We start from the raw sequence: 17,855 nt of genomic DNA, 5'->3' as shown, positions 1-17,855 counted from the left end.
CTGTGGGGCATCTTCTTGATTGTTGAAGGATGTGGGAGGGCCCAGCCCACTGTGGGTGGTGCCACCCCTGGGCAGGTGGGCCTGTGTTGCATAAGAAAGCAGGCTGAGCATGGGCGGGGAGCAAGCCAGTAAGCAGCATTCCTCCATGGCCTGTGCTCCAAATCCTGCCTCTAGGTTCCTGCCCTGAGTTCTTACCTTGGGCTCCCTGATGAACTGTGACCTGGGAGATGTAAGACAAATAAACCCTTTCCTCCACAAGTTGGTATTGATCAGAGTGTTTTGTCTCAGCAGTGGAGAAACAAACTAGGGCACAGGTCTTGCGGAATCTTCTGTGGAACTCAAGGCATACCAACCAAGTTTAGCCAGTCAGCTTTAGGACAGTTTATCTTCCATTTGCCATCTGACCTGTGTGGAAGAAGGCTTGGCCTTAATTCCTGTTTGCATTTTTCAATAACCTCTTTTCCTAAAAATAATTCTGCTGAAGGTCAAATAATGTTCAAGGGCAGAAGTTTAAAAGATGTTGAATTACATTCTTGCATTAGGAATTCTTGTCCACTAACAAGTCAACTGCATTCCTTCTGCATTTAGCCACTGGGTCCTGTTTCGTTTTTAGTAAAAGAGTACTTAGCTCTTTTGAAATGGTTGCAATTAATGTAAAATGTTTGTTTTATTAGCTTTTTTATTTGAAATGTAAATAATTTTTCTGCTTTTTCATATTCAAAAACTATGCAGAGTATTGTGCTTAACATAATCACCAACTAGTTCATTTGAATGCAGGGTGAAGCCCCAGAATCCAATAGTTTATGCTACAGGAAGTTAAGATCATTAGCACTCTAAGAATAAAAGACTGCTGAGCGCAGTGGTGCATGCCTTTAACCTAGGAGAGGTAGGAGGATCTCTGTGAGATTGAGACCAGGCTGGTCTACATAGTGAGTTCCAGGCCATCTGGGGATACAGGGAGACCCTGTCTAAAAAAAAAAAGTACTGCACCCAGTGATACAGAGCTCACCCAGAGCCTAGGGGGGGATCTGGTTTAACTTTTCAGCTTCGGTTTTGTTTTTTTTTGTTTTGTTTTGTTTTTGTTTTTTAAACAGCCCTTGTAAAATCCTCTCTGTAAACACAGTCACTCAGAAACTGTAGCCAATGAATAAAATGTGTCACTTTTGTTTCCTTACCCCAGGTTGTTGGTGTAGCCCAGGCCATCAACAAGAAATCAGAAAATGGTGGGACATTCACTGAAAAAGATGAAAAGGTACCAAAACTTAAGTGTGGCATGATGCCAACTTAAGATGCTTTTTCATTACAGTATATCAACCTCTTGAGTTAAGTATTGCTGAAATGATTGATGAAGAAAAGCATGATGGTTAGTATTTATTTGGTTAACTCATGTTGATTAGACTCCAGAGGGCCTGAGTGTCAGAGGAACTGTGCTATCAGCCCTCCTTGAGCTAGGTGCACATGAGGGCCACACAGAAAGTTACCCCTTAAGATGCTTTTTCATTACAGTATATCAACCTCTTGAGTTAAGTATTGCTGAAATGATTGATGAAGAAAAGCATGATGGTTAGTATTTATTTGGTTAACTCATGTTGATTAGACTCCAGAGGGCCTGAGTGTCAGAGGAACTGTGCTATCAGCCCTCCTTGAGCTAGGTGCACATGAGGGCCACACAGAAAGTTACCCCGGTATTTAACCATCTCATCTGCTGTTAGTGCTGCTATACAGAGGTTCACCCATGAGAAAAAACAGTATTGCTCCCAGTTCAGCACTCTGCACTAGCTGGAAACTGGAGGCTTCATCCTGGTAAAGTGAATTTCCTAGTTATATAAACTTTGCACACAGACTGCAGGGCACCAAGGTGTGAATCAGAGTGGGTGATATTAATTTAGCTTCAGAAAGCAGCACCTTTTATTATATTTCACACACCACACTTAACATGCTTTGCATTTCAGCACTTCCTTAAGTATGTTTATATCTTCATTCTGTCCGTAGGTTTATTACTCTTGTCTATTGAATATGTGATGATGTACATCATCATAGCCCACTGTATTCCTACTGCCCCATACCCATGTGTGCTGATCTTCTGAAAACTAGTTGGAGCTTTTGAATCTGGAAAACATTCAAGCAAGGCAGTTAATTTTGTTTCTGTGATGTAGCTGTATTGGCAAGTGTGTTGACATAACAAGTGCCTTTTCACATCAGAGCAGTGCACATCTAGCTGGCCTTCTCTGCTGCTGTTGACACCTGAGGCTACTTGGTAGAAAAGCATAATACTTAGATCTGTTTAATGTTAGATCTGTTTTATGTCCACTATTTATTTATAGTTTGTTAAGGGGAACCTGTGGTGAATCAATTTGCAATTTCAGACTCCATAGATATGGTTAAATACTGCCATCTAAAGATGCGTTTTAATCAATAACTAGCATATAACTGGGCATACCACCTTATTAAAGTGTAATAGGGATGCCAGATTCATATTAAAAAGAATATATTTAAATATATGCAAACTAGGATTTCCGACCTTTATAACACTTAACTAACATTGCTATGGCCGATATCCTCTTAAATACATGAGCTTTCATTTGCCGTCATAGTAAATGAGCACCTGTTTGTTTGGCCTTAGAATAGACTTGAGTTTTCACATCATATACAACTGACATCAAACTTTGCACAGAGGAAGGTTATATATTATATAAAGAAGTCGTCCTCTTAGTTCCCCTTCTCCTTCCCATAATACACGACATAAGGAGACTGTGTTAACACTTATCTCCTACATGTACCTTTTAGCTAACACTTGGGATGACTGAGTTCCTAATTTTATGCATAACAAGCATCTGCACTTTGGGCCTTTAATGTGTATTTTGACTGTAAGTATTTGTGGACGCTGTTGATGTTTCAGGCAGTGTTACTAGATGGTTTTTTAGGAATTCTGACCTGCTTTTGTCTTCTGTCTTGTAGGACTTTGCTGCTTATTTGGCATTTTGTGGTATTGTTCTTCACAACGCTCAACTCTATGAAACTTCACTGCTGGAGAACAAAAGAAATCAGGTCAGTACGATTCCTTTTTTATGAATTGTTGTTTTTATCCAAGTCATGAATACACATAATTGAAATTCAAATTGCAGGGCTTCGTTTTCGAAGCCCTGTCTCTTCTGCCAGTTCTTTCCATAGTCCATGCTCAGTTCCTTTATCACTGTTAAGACAACAATCTTTGACTGGAGAGAGACTTACTAGCTGAGGATACATTCGTGTCATTAGATAACACCTCTGAGTGCCTGACTCATCAACTGTCGACATCACCCAGAGGAACATCTTAGCACCCTTGGCCTCCCTTCCGTGTCTGTCCCAACTCTCACTTCTCAGATCTGTTTCCTCAGCTCATTTTTTTTCTTTTAAAAAATATTTTGCTTATTTATTATTTTAATTTTCTTTATCTGTAAGAGTGTATTGCCTGCATGTAAGTGCACCCATGTTGTGCAATGCTCCCAGAGGTCAGAAGAGGGCGTCTCTGTCTTTGTTTTCTTTTTATTTATTTATTTTTATTTTATGTGTATGAGTGTTTCCCCTGCCTGTATGTAAGTGCACCTGTGTGTGGAATGCCCATGGAGGTCAGAAGAGGGTATCAGATCCTCTGGGACTCAGATTTTCAAATGGTTGATATCCTGCCATCTTGGTCCTGGGAACCGAACCTGGGGCTCCTACAAGAGCAGCCAGTGCTCTTAAGCACTGAGCCATCTCCTCAGCCCCAAGGTCTCTTTCGTATGTCAGGTCATCCTATCGAGTCTGGAGATTTAAAATACACCTTCAGTTCTGTGCAGTCATTTTGACCATTTCCTTAATAATCACCTTGTCCATCCTCCCACTTCTCTTTCTATGGCTTTCTAGTGAGGATATAGCTCAGTACTAAGACTCTCTGACCAACAGTTCATGCTAATAAAGCATTGGCCCTTTAGTTACCTTAAGCTGCATAATTCTCCAGATTGCCAGTCTTGCTACCTTTTATTTCAGTCCTCATTTTTAGTGTTTCCCAGCCAAGCTATTTGGAATCTTGAGGCTTGGTGGGGTGGACTTTTCTCACACTGCATTCTGGACTCCTGTGCCTCTTCTCATCACCTTCCCAACGTCAGAATAGCATCTCCTGCAGTAAATCTTCTAGAGGAAAGTTCTTTCTGCCCCTTATCACATGAATGCTTTGTGAGGTTAGAACAACTGTGCAGTTCAGAGGCAATAGATCTTACTGGAAAGCCACAAAAGCAACTCTTAAAACTTTGTTTGCTTTGGACTTTTTAAAATATATTTTTATTTATTTTTATTTAATCTGTATGCCTATATTGCCTGCATGTATATAAGTGCACCCATGTTGTACAGTGTCTAGAGTTACAGTGTTAGCTGCCATGTGGGTGCTGGGATTTGAACCCGGGTCTTCTGCAAGAACAGCCAGTGTTCTTAACTGCTGAGCCACCTCTCTAGCTCTTGGCTTTGGACTTTATACTTTGTGAAATATTGATAATGTTGGTAAAACTGATAGCAGAAGTTGACAGTAATGATAACCATGCATTTTCAGACAGATACTTTTCACATTACTTTAACCTAACTGATTACTTTAACTTGAGAACCATGGATCTTTCCAGTATATTAACTAAATTATTGATCAGCACAGAATTTTGTTAATAAGCTAAGAGGAAGCACATTTAATACTTGAGTGTGAACTTAAAGTCAACCTTAACCTACTCTGTTGCTTTTAAAACTATAAACAGCTATGTTGTCCTCCTTTCTTGTCTAGGTGTTACTTGACCTTGCCAGCTTAATTTTTGAAGAACAGCAGTCATTAGAACTAATTCTGAAGAAAATTGCCGCCACCATCATCTCCTTCATGCAGGTGCTGAGGTGGACCATTTTCATCATGAATGAAGACTGCTCTGTGAGTAGAGTGTGGCTTTATCTTTAGCAAGACAGGAAATTATATTCCTGAAAGCACTACTTTTAAACCTTATTTTTGCCTCACCAGATACATGGGTAGTCAGAGTTTGAGCTATTTTTTAAGTAAGATTCAGGTGAGGCTGGTAAGCACTTTTAGTGCCCTGACTCTGACCATGGATGTCTGTGTGCTGTCCCTGCCAGTGGCTGCTCTGTCTTGATGGGGACACACATTGTCACTGCAGTGTGGAACTGTGATGCCCCAGTAGCTATGAACAGGTAGACTTCCATTCAGGATGGGTTGAATATAAAAATTTATTTTTATCAGACATCTTTAGGAAACTAGCCTAGATCAGTCAAATGTGGAAATTAAGGTATTTGTAAGTTCTACATCATTTGCCAACAACAGAAACCACTAAGCTGTTCTAATTTGTAGCTCTCTTTCCACTGATGTTTAGTTTGGGGAAGCCTTCCCTGGTGCGGGTAACAAGCGAGAGTACTCTCACCAGGGCTACTTACCCTTGCACGTTATGTGGGCCATCTGCCTTGAGTTTGCTGTGAGAATCAGGCCACTGTGGTGAAGCAGTTTTCCTTTCCCTCCTCAGTGTATGAACCATTGCTTCTGGAGTATTTCTTATGGAAGTAATTGTTTCTTCTTTTAGTCCAACACCAGGCTGTTCCTTGGTGGGGTTACAAAGAAAAAAAATGGTCCTACCACTTGAATAGGACAGGTATATTTCATGTAGCATAACAGAATTGACGTTTGGGGGAGAAATAGAATAATAAAAGACATTCTGTCATTTAAATTAATTTTTAATTCACTTAGATATTAAGGTGACAATTCAATGTCCTTAATCATTGTGTGTGTGTGTGTGTGTGTGTGTGTGTCAGAATGCATGTGTTGATTAATACAAACTTCTTAATAGTTTATTAATCCACCTTACTAAAAAGATAATCATTATTTTCCCAGTTCCATCTATGTGAAGATAAGTCAAAGGTCCTTCTCGACGAGGGCTGGCTTCACTTGGAAGCATGGAGGAAATGTTTCCTGTATTGACCCTCCTCTTTGTAGACTGGACACTAGTTCAAGTCCATCTGGTTGGGGTCTCCATGGCCTCCCTGAACAAGAGGACAGGTGACTCATCACAGTTACAGGACATTTTGAGAGATGCTCCATAGTCCCCTGGAACTTAGTTGACCTTGGAGGGCAAGGAGCAAAATCTGTCCTTTAAGTCCCTCTGACCAAATTAATTTAGGCCTCAAAGTATGTCTGTTAAACATCCCAGAAGGTTAGTTCTACCATTCTGGTACTTTTAATTACCATGTCCTGTGTAAACAAAGCTTGGGCAAAGACCAAAGGTTCTCAGGTAAACCTTGCCTAGACATATATCATGTTCCTTGAGCTAGTTGTATGTGTAATTTGTCAGTAGGTTGTTGGACTAATATGGTTCCATCTTGCTTTTTTAAAACTAGCTAGACATTTATCTCTCTCTGTCTAACCCTTCCACCGTGGTTTCCCCATTTAAGGTGCCCCCATTTTTCCCATTTCTCCCTTAGTAATACCCTTCTCCTATGGTCCCACCTCTTTGGAGATCCTTCTATAACTATTTTGTATTTTCAATTGGTTATTAAATATTTAATATAGAAATGATTACCAGATAGTCACTAACCTTTTAAAGTGCAGTTCAAAATTCATTAATGCAATGTGCCAACTTATCACTTTTATTCTGTGACCTGCTCTTTACCATTTAATTTTTAGATCATCCGTGAATCGCTTCTTTTTTTTAAAAAAAAAAAAAAATCTTAAATATCATTTTAATTAACATTCAGTAGACGTTTTACCTGTTAACGCCTGTTGTGGTAGCAAGCTGACCTAGGTCAGTGTGCTTTGACCCACAGCTCAACCATATGCTCATGATGAAATTTTGCTATTTGAAAACAAGTTATTGGAATTAGGAAAGGAATTTCTTAACTTACTACTTATTACTGTTATAATCCTTTACAGATTCAAACTGTGTCAATATAAGTGAAAATAAATTGTCACCCCCCCCCAAATATGCTCAGCTCCTCCATTCCCAAATGATACTTTTGTGTCTTATTTCCATGTTCCCCCAATCTTCCTTTCTTGGGTTGTAAGTACAGCATGAAGACAACATGAATTTTGCTTTTTAATATAATTTAAAACCAAAAGCTATATCACCAAAAGCTTTGTAATCATTTTATTGATCTCATAAGATAGTTCTGAAAGGCACATCTCTTTAAGAAAGCGTTCTTCGAGCCGAGGAGATAGCACAGTGAGTAAATTGCTTGCCTGGCAAACATGAGGGTCTGGGTTTGATACCCAGAGTCCACAGAAAAATGCCAGGCCTGTTGCTCAAGCTTGTAATTTCAGTGCCTGACGGGCAGACAGGAGCATTCTTGGGGCTCTAGCAGCTAGTCTAGACTTACCTGGTAAGCTCTAATCTGATGAAAGGTGAATTTCATTCTTGAGAATGACTCCAGAGGTTGTCAGTGGCCTCCACATATACACACAAGCCTGGGAATTGCTGAGAGCAAGCTGTGTGCTCAATACTTTTCCTCATGTAAAATCAGAAATAGTGTAAGAAAAAGCCTTTAATAATAGAAAGCAGCTTGGGGGATATTATGAAATTCGTTCTTTGGTCCACTTCATCCAAGAGTAAAGAGGCATAGTGAGGCACTGGTGTCCTAGTCAGTCGGGCGGCATGGGCATGTGCACGTATTTGCATTGCCTAGTCGAACTTCTCAGTCTGTGCTGTCACTCTGTTTTCAGGATTCCTTCTCTAGTGTGTTTCACATGGAGTGGGAGGAATTAGGAAAATCATCTGATACTTTAACAAGGTAAGATAACTTCTCTATTTGTCTATATAATACTGGATAAATAGTTGCTTTGTTGTTATTTTTATTTAAGGTGGATAAGTGATTGGCTATTTTCCCCTACAAATAATTTTATTTGTCCAAATACTTTATTTGATGCTAATGCTCAAGGGTTTTCAACCACACTGACCTGAGAATTGTTTCATATATTATTTCAAATAGTGCTCTAATTAGTACAGACTTAATTGTATTGTAATTGTGAACTAGTTCCCTTAGGATCTGCAACTATTGTACTTCAATGATATTTTTCTACTTGCATATTTGACCTTTACTGGAAATCTTCTAGATTTCCAAGCAAGATTTTTCTGTAAACCTGTTCTGGGTTGAATTAACCTAGTAACAGAAGGAAACTAACAGTCCTAATCTTAATAATTTGTGTACCTCTCTGGCTAAAATAAAATCAGATCTACCTGCTCAGTTCTTTTTTATGGTGTTTATAGTTTCAAATATGTGTTCATTTTTTTGTTGTTAATTTACTGTTCTTTGAAAAAAGTGTGCTGTATTTAGATGATGGAGGATACATGTTCCTCTGTCTCACAAGCTTTCTGAAGGATTTTTAAATAAATTTAGGGCAAACTACTAAATGTTCTTACTCTTCTACATTTTTTGCTATTGTTCTTATTATTTTAATTCCCACTGGCCTGGAATTCTCTATGTAGACCAGGCTGGCCTCAGTCTAGTAGAAATCCTCCAGCCTCTGCCTTCTGAGTGCTTGGATTACAGGTGTGCATTACTGTGCCCAGCTATACTCAACGTTTTTTTTTTCCCTAAAGAATAGAAATCTTGGGGCTGGAGATGGCTCAGCAGTTAAGAGCACTGGCTGCTTTTGCAGAACACACAGGTTCAATTCCTAGCACCCACATGGTAGCTAACAACTGTCCATAACTCCAGTTCCAGGGGATCCGACGCCCTCTTCTGACCTCCATGGGTATTGTACAACATGAGTGCACTTATATACATGCAGTTACTACACTCATACACATTAAAAAATATATAAATGAAAACAAAAAAGTTTTATAAAAGAATAGATATCTTGCAAGATAAGGTGTCAGAAAATCTTAGGCATTTACGAAACTTTTGTTTTGTTTAAAATGATACATATGTCTCTGATTTTATGGTGCTGAAGCATCTTTGTTGCTTTTGTTACTATGTGTAACTATGTAAGTGTGTATTCCTCTACGCATTTACCTTTATCTCCACAGGACAAAATGAGGATTAGTATGATACTGCTTGTTAAGAATATAAAAAGGTTATTAAAACTTACATTTAATACTTATGCAGTGGCATGTAGCTGTGTAATTAAATTTTACATTTTAATTTTTTTATTATAAATTCAGTCAGGTCTTCTAATACCCCCTAATAGTTGAAAGAAAGAACCCAATGCCTTGTGTACAGTGACCTCTGCTGGTGAACAGACATTTCTAAACCAGCAAAAGTAGAGACATGTTTAATTTCTTTCTGATTTTCTCTATAGGACAAATGGACGCTATCTTCCCATTTATATTTTTATCATTCCATGTCATTTATAAAATGTTTTACAAAGAGGACTGGAGAATGACTCAGCAGTTAAGAGCACTGGCTGCTGTTGCAGAGGACCCAGGTTCAATTTGCAGCACACACGTGGTAGCTAACAGCCATCCCTAACTCCAGTTCCAGGGGAATCCAATGCCGTTTTCTGAGCTCCATGGGCATTGCACGACATGGGTGCTCTTACATACATGTAGGCGGTTAGTGTGACTATCTTAAAAGAGACACATTCTGAGACTGGAGAAATGGCTTAGTGGTTAAGAGCACTGGCTGCTTTGCAGAGGACCTGGGTTCAGTTCCCAGCACCCACATGGTGGCTAATAACTGGCAGTGACTTCAGTTCCAGGGGATCCAATGCCCTCTTCTGGCTTCATGGACATTTTATGCATGGGAACATTTAACATATATGCAAGCAAAGCATTCATATATGTAAAATAAATTCAAAACATTTTTTTAAAGAGACACATTCTAGCTGATTTATTAACTATTACCACCAGCATGAACAGCATTCAGTGCTGATACTCATGTCTGTCCAACATTTTAAAGTTAGCCTTTATTCTAATGATGCAGTAAAAGACTTCTTGCTCATGTGTTAAAATTATGTAAAAATTAGTTTTAATTGAAATTAGACATCTGGCTTAATTTTATAAAAAGTGATATAAAAATAGTTAGTAACTTCAATATTTTTAAAAAGTGTCAAATTGATATTGTTACTTATTCACTTAGCAGACTGTTCTATTTCCAAAACTGATTGTTGATGGTACAGTTTGATATCCTCCACTTTTGAGTATTAAACACTTTGCCAATCCAGAACTCATTCATGAGATAACGTGTTGCATTATTTGTTTATGTTAACAGTTAAGTAAATCATTTTTAAGTTCTTATTTATTAGTTGAAAATCCTGGTTCTTGGGCCAGAGGATATAGCTCAGTTGATAAAGTATTTGCCAGTCATACACAGAGCCCTGAGTTTGGTCCCCACACTGCGTAAACCAGGTGTGGTGCCGCATATCTGTGATCCCAGCACTCTGGAGATGAAGGTAGGAAGATCTTGCAAGGTCACCTTCAGCTATATAGGGAGTTCCAAACCAGCCTGGACTAGAGACTCTGTAGCAAAAAGTGCATAATAAAAAAAAGCCATTGTTCTTTAGATTTTTTTCACCCAAGCTATCCTCTTATCTTTTATAAGCTAAATAATGCGTGACCACCATTTTGAAATGTTAAATGAAAAACTAAAAACTATTCAGGTGAACCCTGTCCATCCTCACTAGAATCCCCCCGCAAGGAGGATGAAGTTGGTAAGCTTTTGGGAGTTGGGTTGCTGCCCTGGATTCCAGGAGGAAGGCACATCTCTTGGGGGGAAGGGGCTTCATCTCATGCCGTCGTGCAGAGCCAATGCTGTGGTTTATTAGCTCCTTATTGTGAGGAACAAACATGGTGGTCCTGCCGCTCCATGCCAGTTAATTTTATGTTTTTTATAAATGTATTTTAATCACAAAATGACAAATATTATTGCTCTAACTCATCTTCTTGGACTAGATATACTAGCTAGTACTTGGTTACTATATTTGAAAATACAATTATAGTTCAGATGAAGATAAACTACTTTTTAAAGTGTAAACATATTTTCCAACTTCAGGATACCAGACATAAGATTGTAGAACTTACACTCGATCTAAATTCAGGGACCACCACTTCCTAGCTGTAGGTCTTTGGGTAAATTATTTAACTTCCTGAAGCCTTGCTTTGTGATGATAAAATTACAGTAAGGCTTAGAAGAGCCTGATGCATATAAAAATGCCTCAGAAAACTTGTGTTGTGTCTTCTGTGTCTTGGGAGTTTTGCCGTCTTTGGGTTACCTTAGCCTGCAGTGTTCGCATATCATTCTGCAACACACAAGCTTGTCTTTCTAACCCTAACCCTGCCATCTCAAGAATTTGCTTTTATACAAGTCTGCTGGTATCTATTTTGCAAAAACCTTAGATCTCTGAGTTAGCCCAGGTCTGCCAGAAAACAGATGCTATGACCTGTTTAAGTGTGCAGTGCCTACTAGGGAGCACGCTCTTGGAACACAAAAGGGAGAAGGCTGCACTGCCAACCTGGAAGTCTGATCTCATCAGGGCGAGAGCGGAAAGGAGTAATGGAAGGTTGTGTGCACTGTCTTAAATAGGTCTGAGGGCTAAGGAAAACTCAGCAAGGCTGCTGGAAAATCTTCTAGCTGAAGTTCTGTAGCTCTGGAATCATGAGTCTCCCAGGAATAGTCCTGGTTTAGTAGCCTAATAGGCTCAGTCTTTGAGCAGCCCTGGGAGGCATGGCCCCCAAATTGGCCTCATGGGCTCTAGAGCTTAGCACTAAGAATCTGCCAAATACACCTTCTGCAGTGGGGGATCTAAGGCACTTTCTCAAGCCCACCATAATGTTCCTGCCATATAAAGGATGAAGTCCATATTCATTGCATTACACTTTGAAAACTTTCGCTATTCTAGCCTAACTTTTTCAGCCTGAAACACTCACTTTATTCCTAATGATCTGCAGCTGTTCCGTGTATCGCGACTATACATAGAAATCATGCATTTCAACAGTGTTTTATACTGTGGGGAGGGTCTCCCTATTTTTTTCCACACAACCTTTCTTTCCTCATTTCTTTTTCCTTTCTTAAGTCTTAACCAGCTTCTTAAGTATTTTTGTAGTGTCATTTCTTTCCTAATCCATTCCATTTAGATGCTGTGTGTCCATCTTCTCCACATGTATGGTATTTGCATTGTTACCAGTAATATTTGCGAGGGTTAGTTTTAGTTATGAATTGTGAAAACTCCAAATAAAAATACCATAATCAAGAATGTAATATTGTTACTCACTCCTGTGCAACCCCAGAGGTAAACATCTTAAGGCTGGCGCTGTACTGTCAAATGCCCCAAGGGCTCAGGTACCCCTGAGGTATATTCCTTCCCTTCAAGAACAAAGATGGAGTCCTATCCATCACATCTGTGTCTTATACAGTACGGAGAAGGACAGGAGACCACGGGGCAGAGAGCACGTCAGTATTCTAGAAGTTGCGCACACTGCCTCCTTACATCTTATGCCTGGGCTTGGCTCTGTGTCTATGCGAAGAGAAGGGAAGGGCGTTGGGGGCAGCTAACATGTCTGCACTAGACTCTTCTAGACAGTATGTGCACCTGAAACACTGTGTTCTTCACTCTGTCACAGCTTCCTGACAGACTGGAAGCTCAGGGTGACAGCTGCTGACTGTGAAACTGTCTTTTCCCACATAGCAGTGCAAGTACCTCTCAGGGAACAGCTGTTCAAGCTGTATTTATTGAGGGTAGGAAGCAAATTATTAACATTTTCAAAAAGTAGGAAATAACTGTAGTATTATGTAACTTTAATAAATCTAATATTCATTTTTCACTAAAGTAACCACCAGGAAAACATTTTCAGGAAAGTTGAGAAGGTATCCACTGATGTTTCTCTGCCATGTCTCCACATCGACTCCTATTTCTGAATTTATGGTTTCTGGAAAGTTGCTTAAGCATTTTACTTCCGGCTCCTGTTGTTAACATAATTATACTGGCAAGAATAATATAGTTACTACTATTTCATTATCACTTTACAAGAGACTGTATGAAAGGTTATGCCTTGTCCCTCCTCCTGTGGTGGCCACTTTCCATTTTTTTCTGTCTTTACTACAGCTTCTTCTTGCTTTCTTTTCTTTAGGTTGTTATTTATAAAATACTTGTAGTTTCAAAAAGATGCTTCTCTGACAAAGTTGGTAGCAGCCCAGGCCTAGAGTATAAACATAAATATTTAGAAGGCAGTTTGACAATATGACCATTCAGGAAAATAAAAATAGCTGGTTCTACCCCAGAGCCTATGACCTCCCCAAGTCACGGGCTTTTGACCAGAATTACAGTATGAATTTACAGGCATGAAATTCTCTCCTGTAGAACAGGCCATAGCTCCAATTACAAAAGCACTTAGTTACCCATAACAGTCCTGCAAAAATGGACACATTCTTGCCTGGCAGGTCAGTATTGCAGCATGCAGAGTCCAGCACTGGGTAAGACCACTGATGTCTTCTCTCCCGAGCAGCTACATGCCACCTTTTGACACCATGGAAACTACCAGCAGGGAGAAAGTTTCCGGTTTGGTTTGAGATTGATCTCCCCATATTCTGCAGCCAAAGTATGGTCAGCATATGGTCTTACCTATAGTGACGGTGGGTCACCAAAGGCAAACGGCGTAGCCTGTGTTGTTTTTGGAGATCTCCTGTGACTCCCTGACCGGTAACTCTTAGGAGGTTTTCCGTGCCTGGGCCATATATTTCATCTTTAAATATCGCCTACTACTTTCTCATTGCTTCAGTTAGTAAAGCTGCAATTAAAATAGTCACGTCAGACAGAAAAAGGGGAAGACACAGCCAGAGAGGAGAGCCTACCAAAATCCTTTTAGGGTTTCTTGATAATTCCCTTCATCTTAGAATTTATAAAGGATTGTTTATTGGGATAGGTGCTCATAAAATAGATAATCCAGAAAGTACAAATACTAGACATCGGGCATTCTGTAATCTGATAAGAAAATAAACATCTCATGGTGAGAATATAAATTTTACATTAAATGACATAAAGGTCAACATGCCCATTTACACTGATTCAGATTGAGAATTCCTTATCTCAGTGCTTGGGGCCAGAAGTGTTTGAGATTTGGGGAAATTTTAGATACTAGAATTTTTGGATACACATATGTTATCTTAGGGTAGTATAGAAGTCTAAACATGAAGGTTCCAAATGCATAATCTGGAGGTAATCATATATAGTATTTTGAGTGTGCTCATATTTCAGCTTCAATAAGTCACGTGACATCAAGTGTTTAATTCTACACCAGTGGCCACATGTCAGTGTTGACAACATTTTGGGTTTGGGAGCTTTGCAGATTGTTGTTACACATTTTCAAGTTCCAGATGGTCAGCCTGTAATAAGATTATTAAAAACTTGTTTTAGATAGTTAAGTTTGTAGGTATTGTTTCAGAATATTTAGAATAATAAGCAATGGTGTAATCATGCAACACATGTTCAAATTGAGGTGTAACGATTCCCCCATCATCTGAAGCTGCTAGTATCACCTTTAATCATTCTGTCAACTCTGTGAGCTCATGTTTTCTCACTTCACAGAAGTATCATGCCTGTTGTTTCCACAGGGAGCATGATGCAAACAAAATCAATTACATGTATGCCCAGTATGTCAAAAACACTATGGAGCCTCTTAATATTCCAGATGTCACTAAGGACAGAAGATTTCCCTGGACTGTAAGTAACCTGGTTTTGACTTGAAGCTTGAAGACTGTTTTCCCATAATGCCCATCCTTGCAGCTGCTCTTTGTCTGAAGGCCTAGCCTGGAGACTGGCTGTTGAAGGGTGATCTGTGCTTTTTCCGTGCTCAAACAGAAGACAGTGAAGCAGCTTCTACTGGACTGCTGTGTATTTTCTCTGTCCTCTTTTTCTTTCTTTCTTTTTAAATTATAGTCACAAATTGCTATGTAGAAGTTGAAGTAATTAGTACCTACATGATGCCCATGGCACTCCTCAGATGGACTTTATCTGTAAAAGTCAAGGTCGCTGTGGTTTGTATGCATGTGATTGGCACTCTACTACAGTGAGCTTCTCTGTGGCAAGACGGACCAAAGTCACGAAGGTCTGATCTTCAGACACTGAAAACTTTAAATTCTAGTATTTTCTTTTCTCTTCTTTCATAATATCATTGGACTTTGAGGCAGCGGCCTTGATTTTGTTACCCGCACATCTAGGACACCCTTTACAACCTTTAGTAGCATAAGCATTAGGCACAGTGACAGTACGGAAAAAAGGAGATTATAACGGGTAGCTTCCAGGCTGATGTCAGGCTTTGGGGTTCTGCCTCCTTTGTTAAATTGAGACACCTGTCTCACCAGGATAGGAAATGCTAAATAAACATTTTACTTAATATTCCTCTAAACTATTTGGAAAGTTTATGCTCAATAAAGGAAATCTAGTATATTATTTTAATAAAGACTGATCACTTTATATTGCACTTACATAAGCCTCATAATAATTTGTTTGTTTTCTGTAGCTAATAAAAGATGAACATAAGGCTGGGTGTGGTGGTACACACCTTTAAATCCCGACACTCAGGAGGCAGAGGCAGAGGCAGGCAGGCAGATCTCTGAGTTCAAGGCCAACCTGGTTTACATAGAGAGTTCCAGGCTAGTCAGGGGCTACACAGTGAGACCCTGTCTACCCCCCAAAATGAAAAAGAATACATTATTTGTTATAGATGGGCCATATAGTTAATATGATATCTGTGGGACAAATCATCTCTGTTTTTTAGCTGTTTTGTTTTGTTCTTGTTTAGAATGAAAACACAGGGCATGTGAACCAGCAATGCATTGCAAGTTTGCTTTGCACACCTATCAGAAACGGAAAGAAGAACAAAGTCATCGGTAAGCCCTTTCCATTACCTATACTCTGATTTGGTTTTGTTTGTTTTTTTTTAAAGCAAACTCCCAGCAGCCTCTTTCAAGTGTAAACTTAAAGAGTAAAATGTCTGAGGAAGGATAAGAATTGGAATGATAAAAAAAATAGTTTATGTTGGTAAATGCCAGTGCACCTGTCAAATATTTTATTAGCTATACTGTATTTTTATAACCATTAGAATCCAGTTTGATCAGATGTTTTTATTTAAGAATGATGTGTTAGGGGCTGGAGAGATGGCTCAGTGTTTAAGAGCACTAGCTACTCTTGCAGAGGACACGGGTTTGGTTCCCAGCACCCACATGGCAGCTGACAACTATCTGTAACTCCAGTTCCAGGGGATCTGACACCCTCTTCTTCTCTGCGAGCACTCCACGCATGAGTGCACTTACATACGTGCACACAAAACACTCATACACATAAAAATAACAATCAAAAAAAATTTAAAGGAATGGTGAGCCTGAGTGGGACCCTGCAATCCACGTGGTAGAAGGAGAGAACCAAGTCCCACAAGTTGTCCTATGACTTCTGCACGTACACTGTGGCACACTCACACACAAACACACACAAAATGTTAAAAATAGGCTTTGTACGCCAAATGCGAAGCATCAGTTGATAATATATGTTGTTTTAGTTTTATTTCCTGATATTTGACTTTTCAAATACATAGTTTAAGACTGTAGGTTGTATTCATATTCCTGTGTTTGTTCAGTCAACATTTATTGAATGTTTCCCATATTCTAGGCACCTGAGCAAAGCAGAAGTCCTGCCCTCGGATTTTACACATGCTCTTATCCCTGAGGTGCTTCTATTTTTACTGTGCATTCCAGTTTATGAATCAGTTTTACCAACTTAGTTCTCGTCACTGCCCTTTCAGCACACCCTTGTAGTTCCGTGCCTACCCCTGCTCAGGGTCATAGCCTATTATGAAAGTCCCCTGAGAACTTTGCAGGCCACTCTCTGCTGGTCTGGGTGGTCAGCAGCGCTGTTCTTCCCAACTCAGGAAAAGCATCAGAGACCAATGAACATGTAAGCCTATTTGTAAAGATGATCACCAACAGATCTCCAGCTTAGATAATAAATGATAGATTATAAAAGTTTATATCCCAGGGGACAAAAGGGGATAACTACATTATGGTATGCTCTTTACAAGATGCTTTCATCTAAGTATAAGAATTTACTACAAGTTGTCTTTGAGAGTGAGACTGAGTTCCAACAGAGATGTCATTTCCTAGTGAGTTGACATAAAGAAGACAGAATGGCAACTTGCTACAGCCATGTCTTTAATCCCCCTCAGCAGTGTCTCATCAGAATGGGAAGAGGGACTGGCTGCAGGAAGGTACGCATCAGGCACTTCCCTCCCTGTGCATAGGAACAGCCCTTGGAGAGCCAAGGCCTGGGAAGAGGACTTAGAGGCTGCTGTTTGTTTCACTCTGCCTTAGCCTTGTAAATGGTTCGGTGCATAGTGCATGCCTCTGTGAAGTTTCTCAGGAACTCCACAGATGTGTCAAAGTTTACTCTATGATCCTGTCAGTGTTTCAGAAAAGTGAGCAAAGTTTGTAAAGTAAGAATTAGAATAATCAGGCCTGTTTGGGCAGACATTTTTACATCATCCTACTCTGCTTAATAGCAGAACCAAGAGCCAGAAAATGTTTTTGAAAAGAGACAGTTCCCTGTTTTAAGAAGAAATAAATGATTTCTGTGTGAGTTTGTGAGGCAGAAGAGGTATTCAAATTAATTGCAAATATGAGATGGAAATTTCACTGTGTTTCTTGCTGTAGTGTAAGTGTGAGGAAGCTGGGAAATTGAATTCTGACTGTACTTACATATCCACAGATGCAGTGTGCAAAAGACCAGGGCTGTGGATAATTTGTCTTGCGTGTCACAGACCAGATTCTGTTATGTAGTTTTAATCAGTTTTCATCGAGACTCCCCACAGAGTTCCATGCAGAAAAGCAGGCCAGCCCATGTGTTTTTTGTAATCTTCTTCCTTCCTCTTCATTTATTTTCGTTA

The 17,855-nt window shown here is 39.5% G+C and overlaps 1 protein-coding gene across 1 annotated transcript in view; it reads left to right on the top strand.

Moving 5' to 3' along the window:
• The window catches only part of Pde5a (phosphodiesterase 5A), a 143,318-nt gene that overhangs the window by 64,779 nt on the left and 60,684 nt on the right, over window positions 1-17,855 (top strand). The window contains 6 exon segments of the mRNA XM_008846048.3: window positions 1,181-1,252; window positions 2,959-3,048; window positions 4,784-4,921; window positions 7,709-7,776; window positions 14,533-14,641; window positions 15,723-15,810. Of these exon segments, the coding sequence (XP_008844270.2) occupies window positions 1,181-1,252; window positions 2,959-3,048; window positions 4,784-4,921; window positions 7,709-7,776; window positions 14,533-14,641; window positions 15,723-15,810 (565 nt within the window).

This window comes from Nannospalax galili, unplaced genomic scaffold (genome assembly GCF_000622305.1).
Source record: "Nannospalax galili isolate Female #2095 unplaced genomic scaffold, S.galili_v1.0 scaffold142, whole genome shotgun sequence".
Lineage (NCBI taxonomy): Eukaryota > Metazoa > Chordata > Mammalia > Rodentia > Spalacidae > Nannospalax > Nannospalax galili.
Note: the sequence above shows the minus strand (reverse complement) of the source record. Positions and strands in the feature narration are given on the sequence as shown.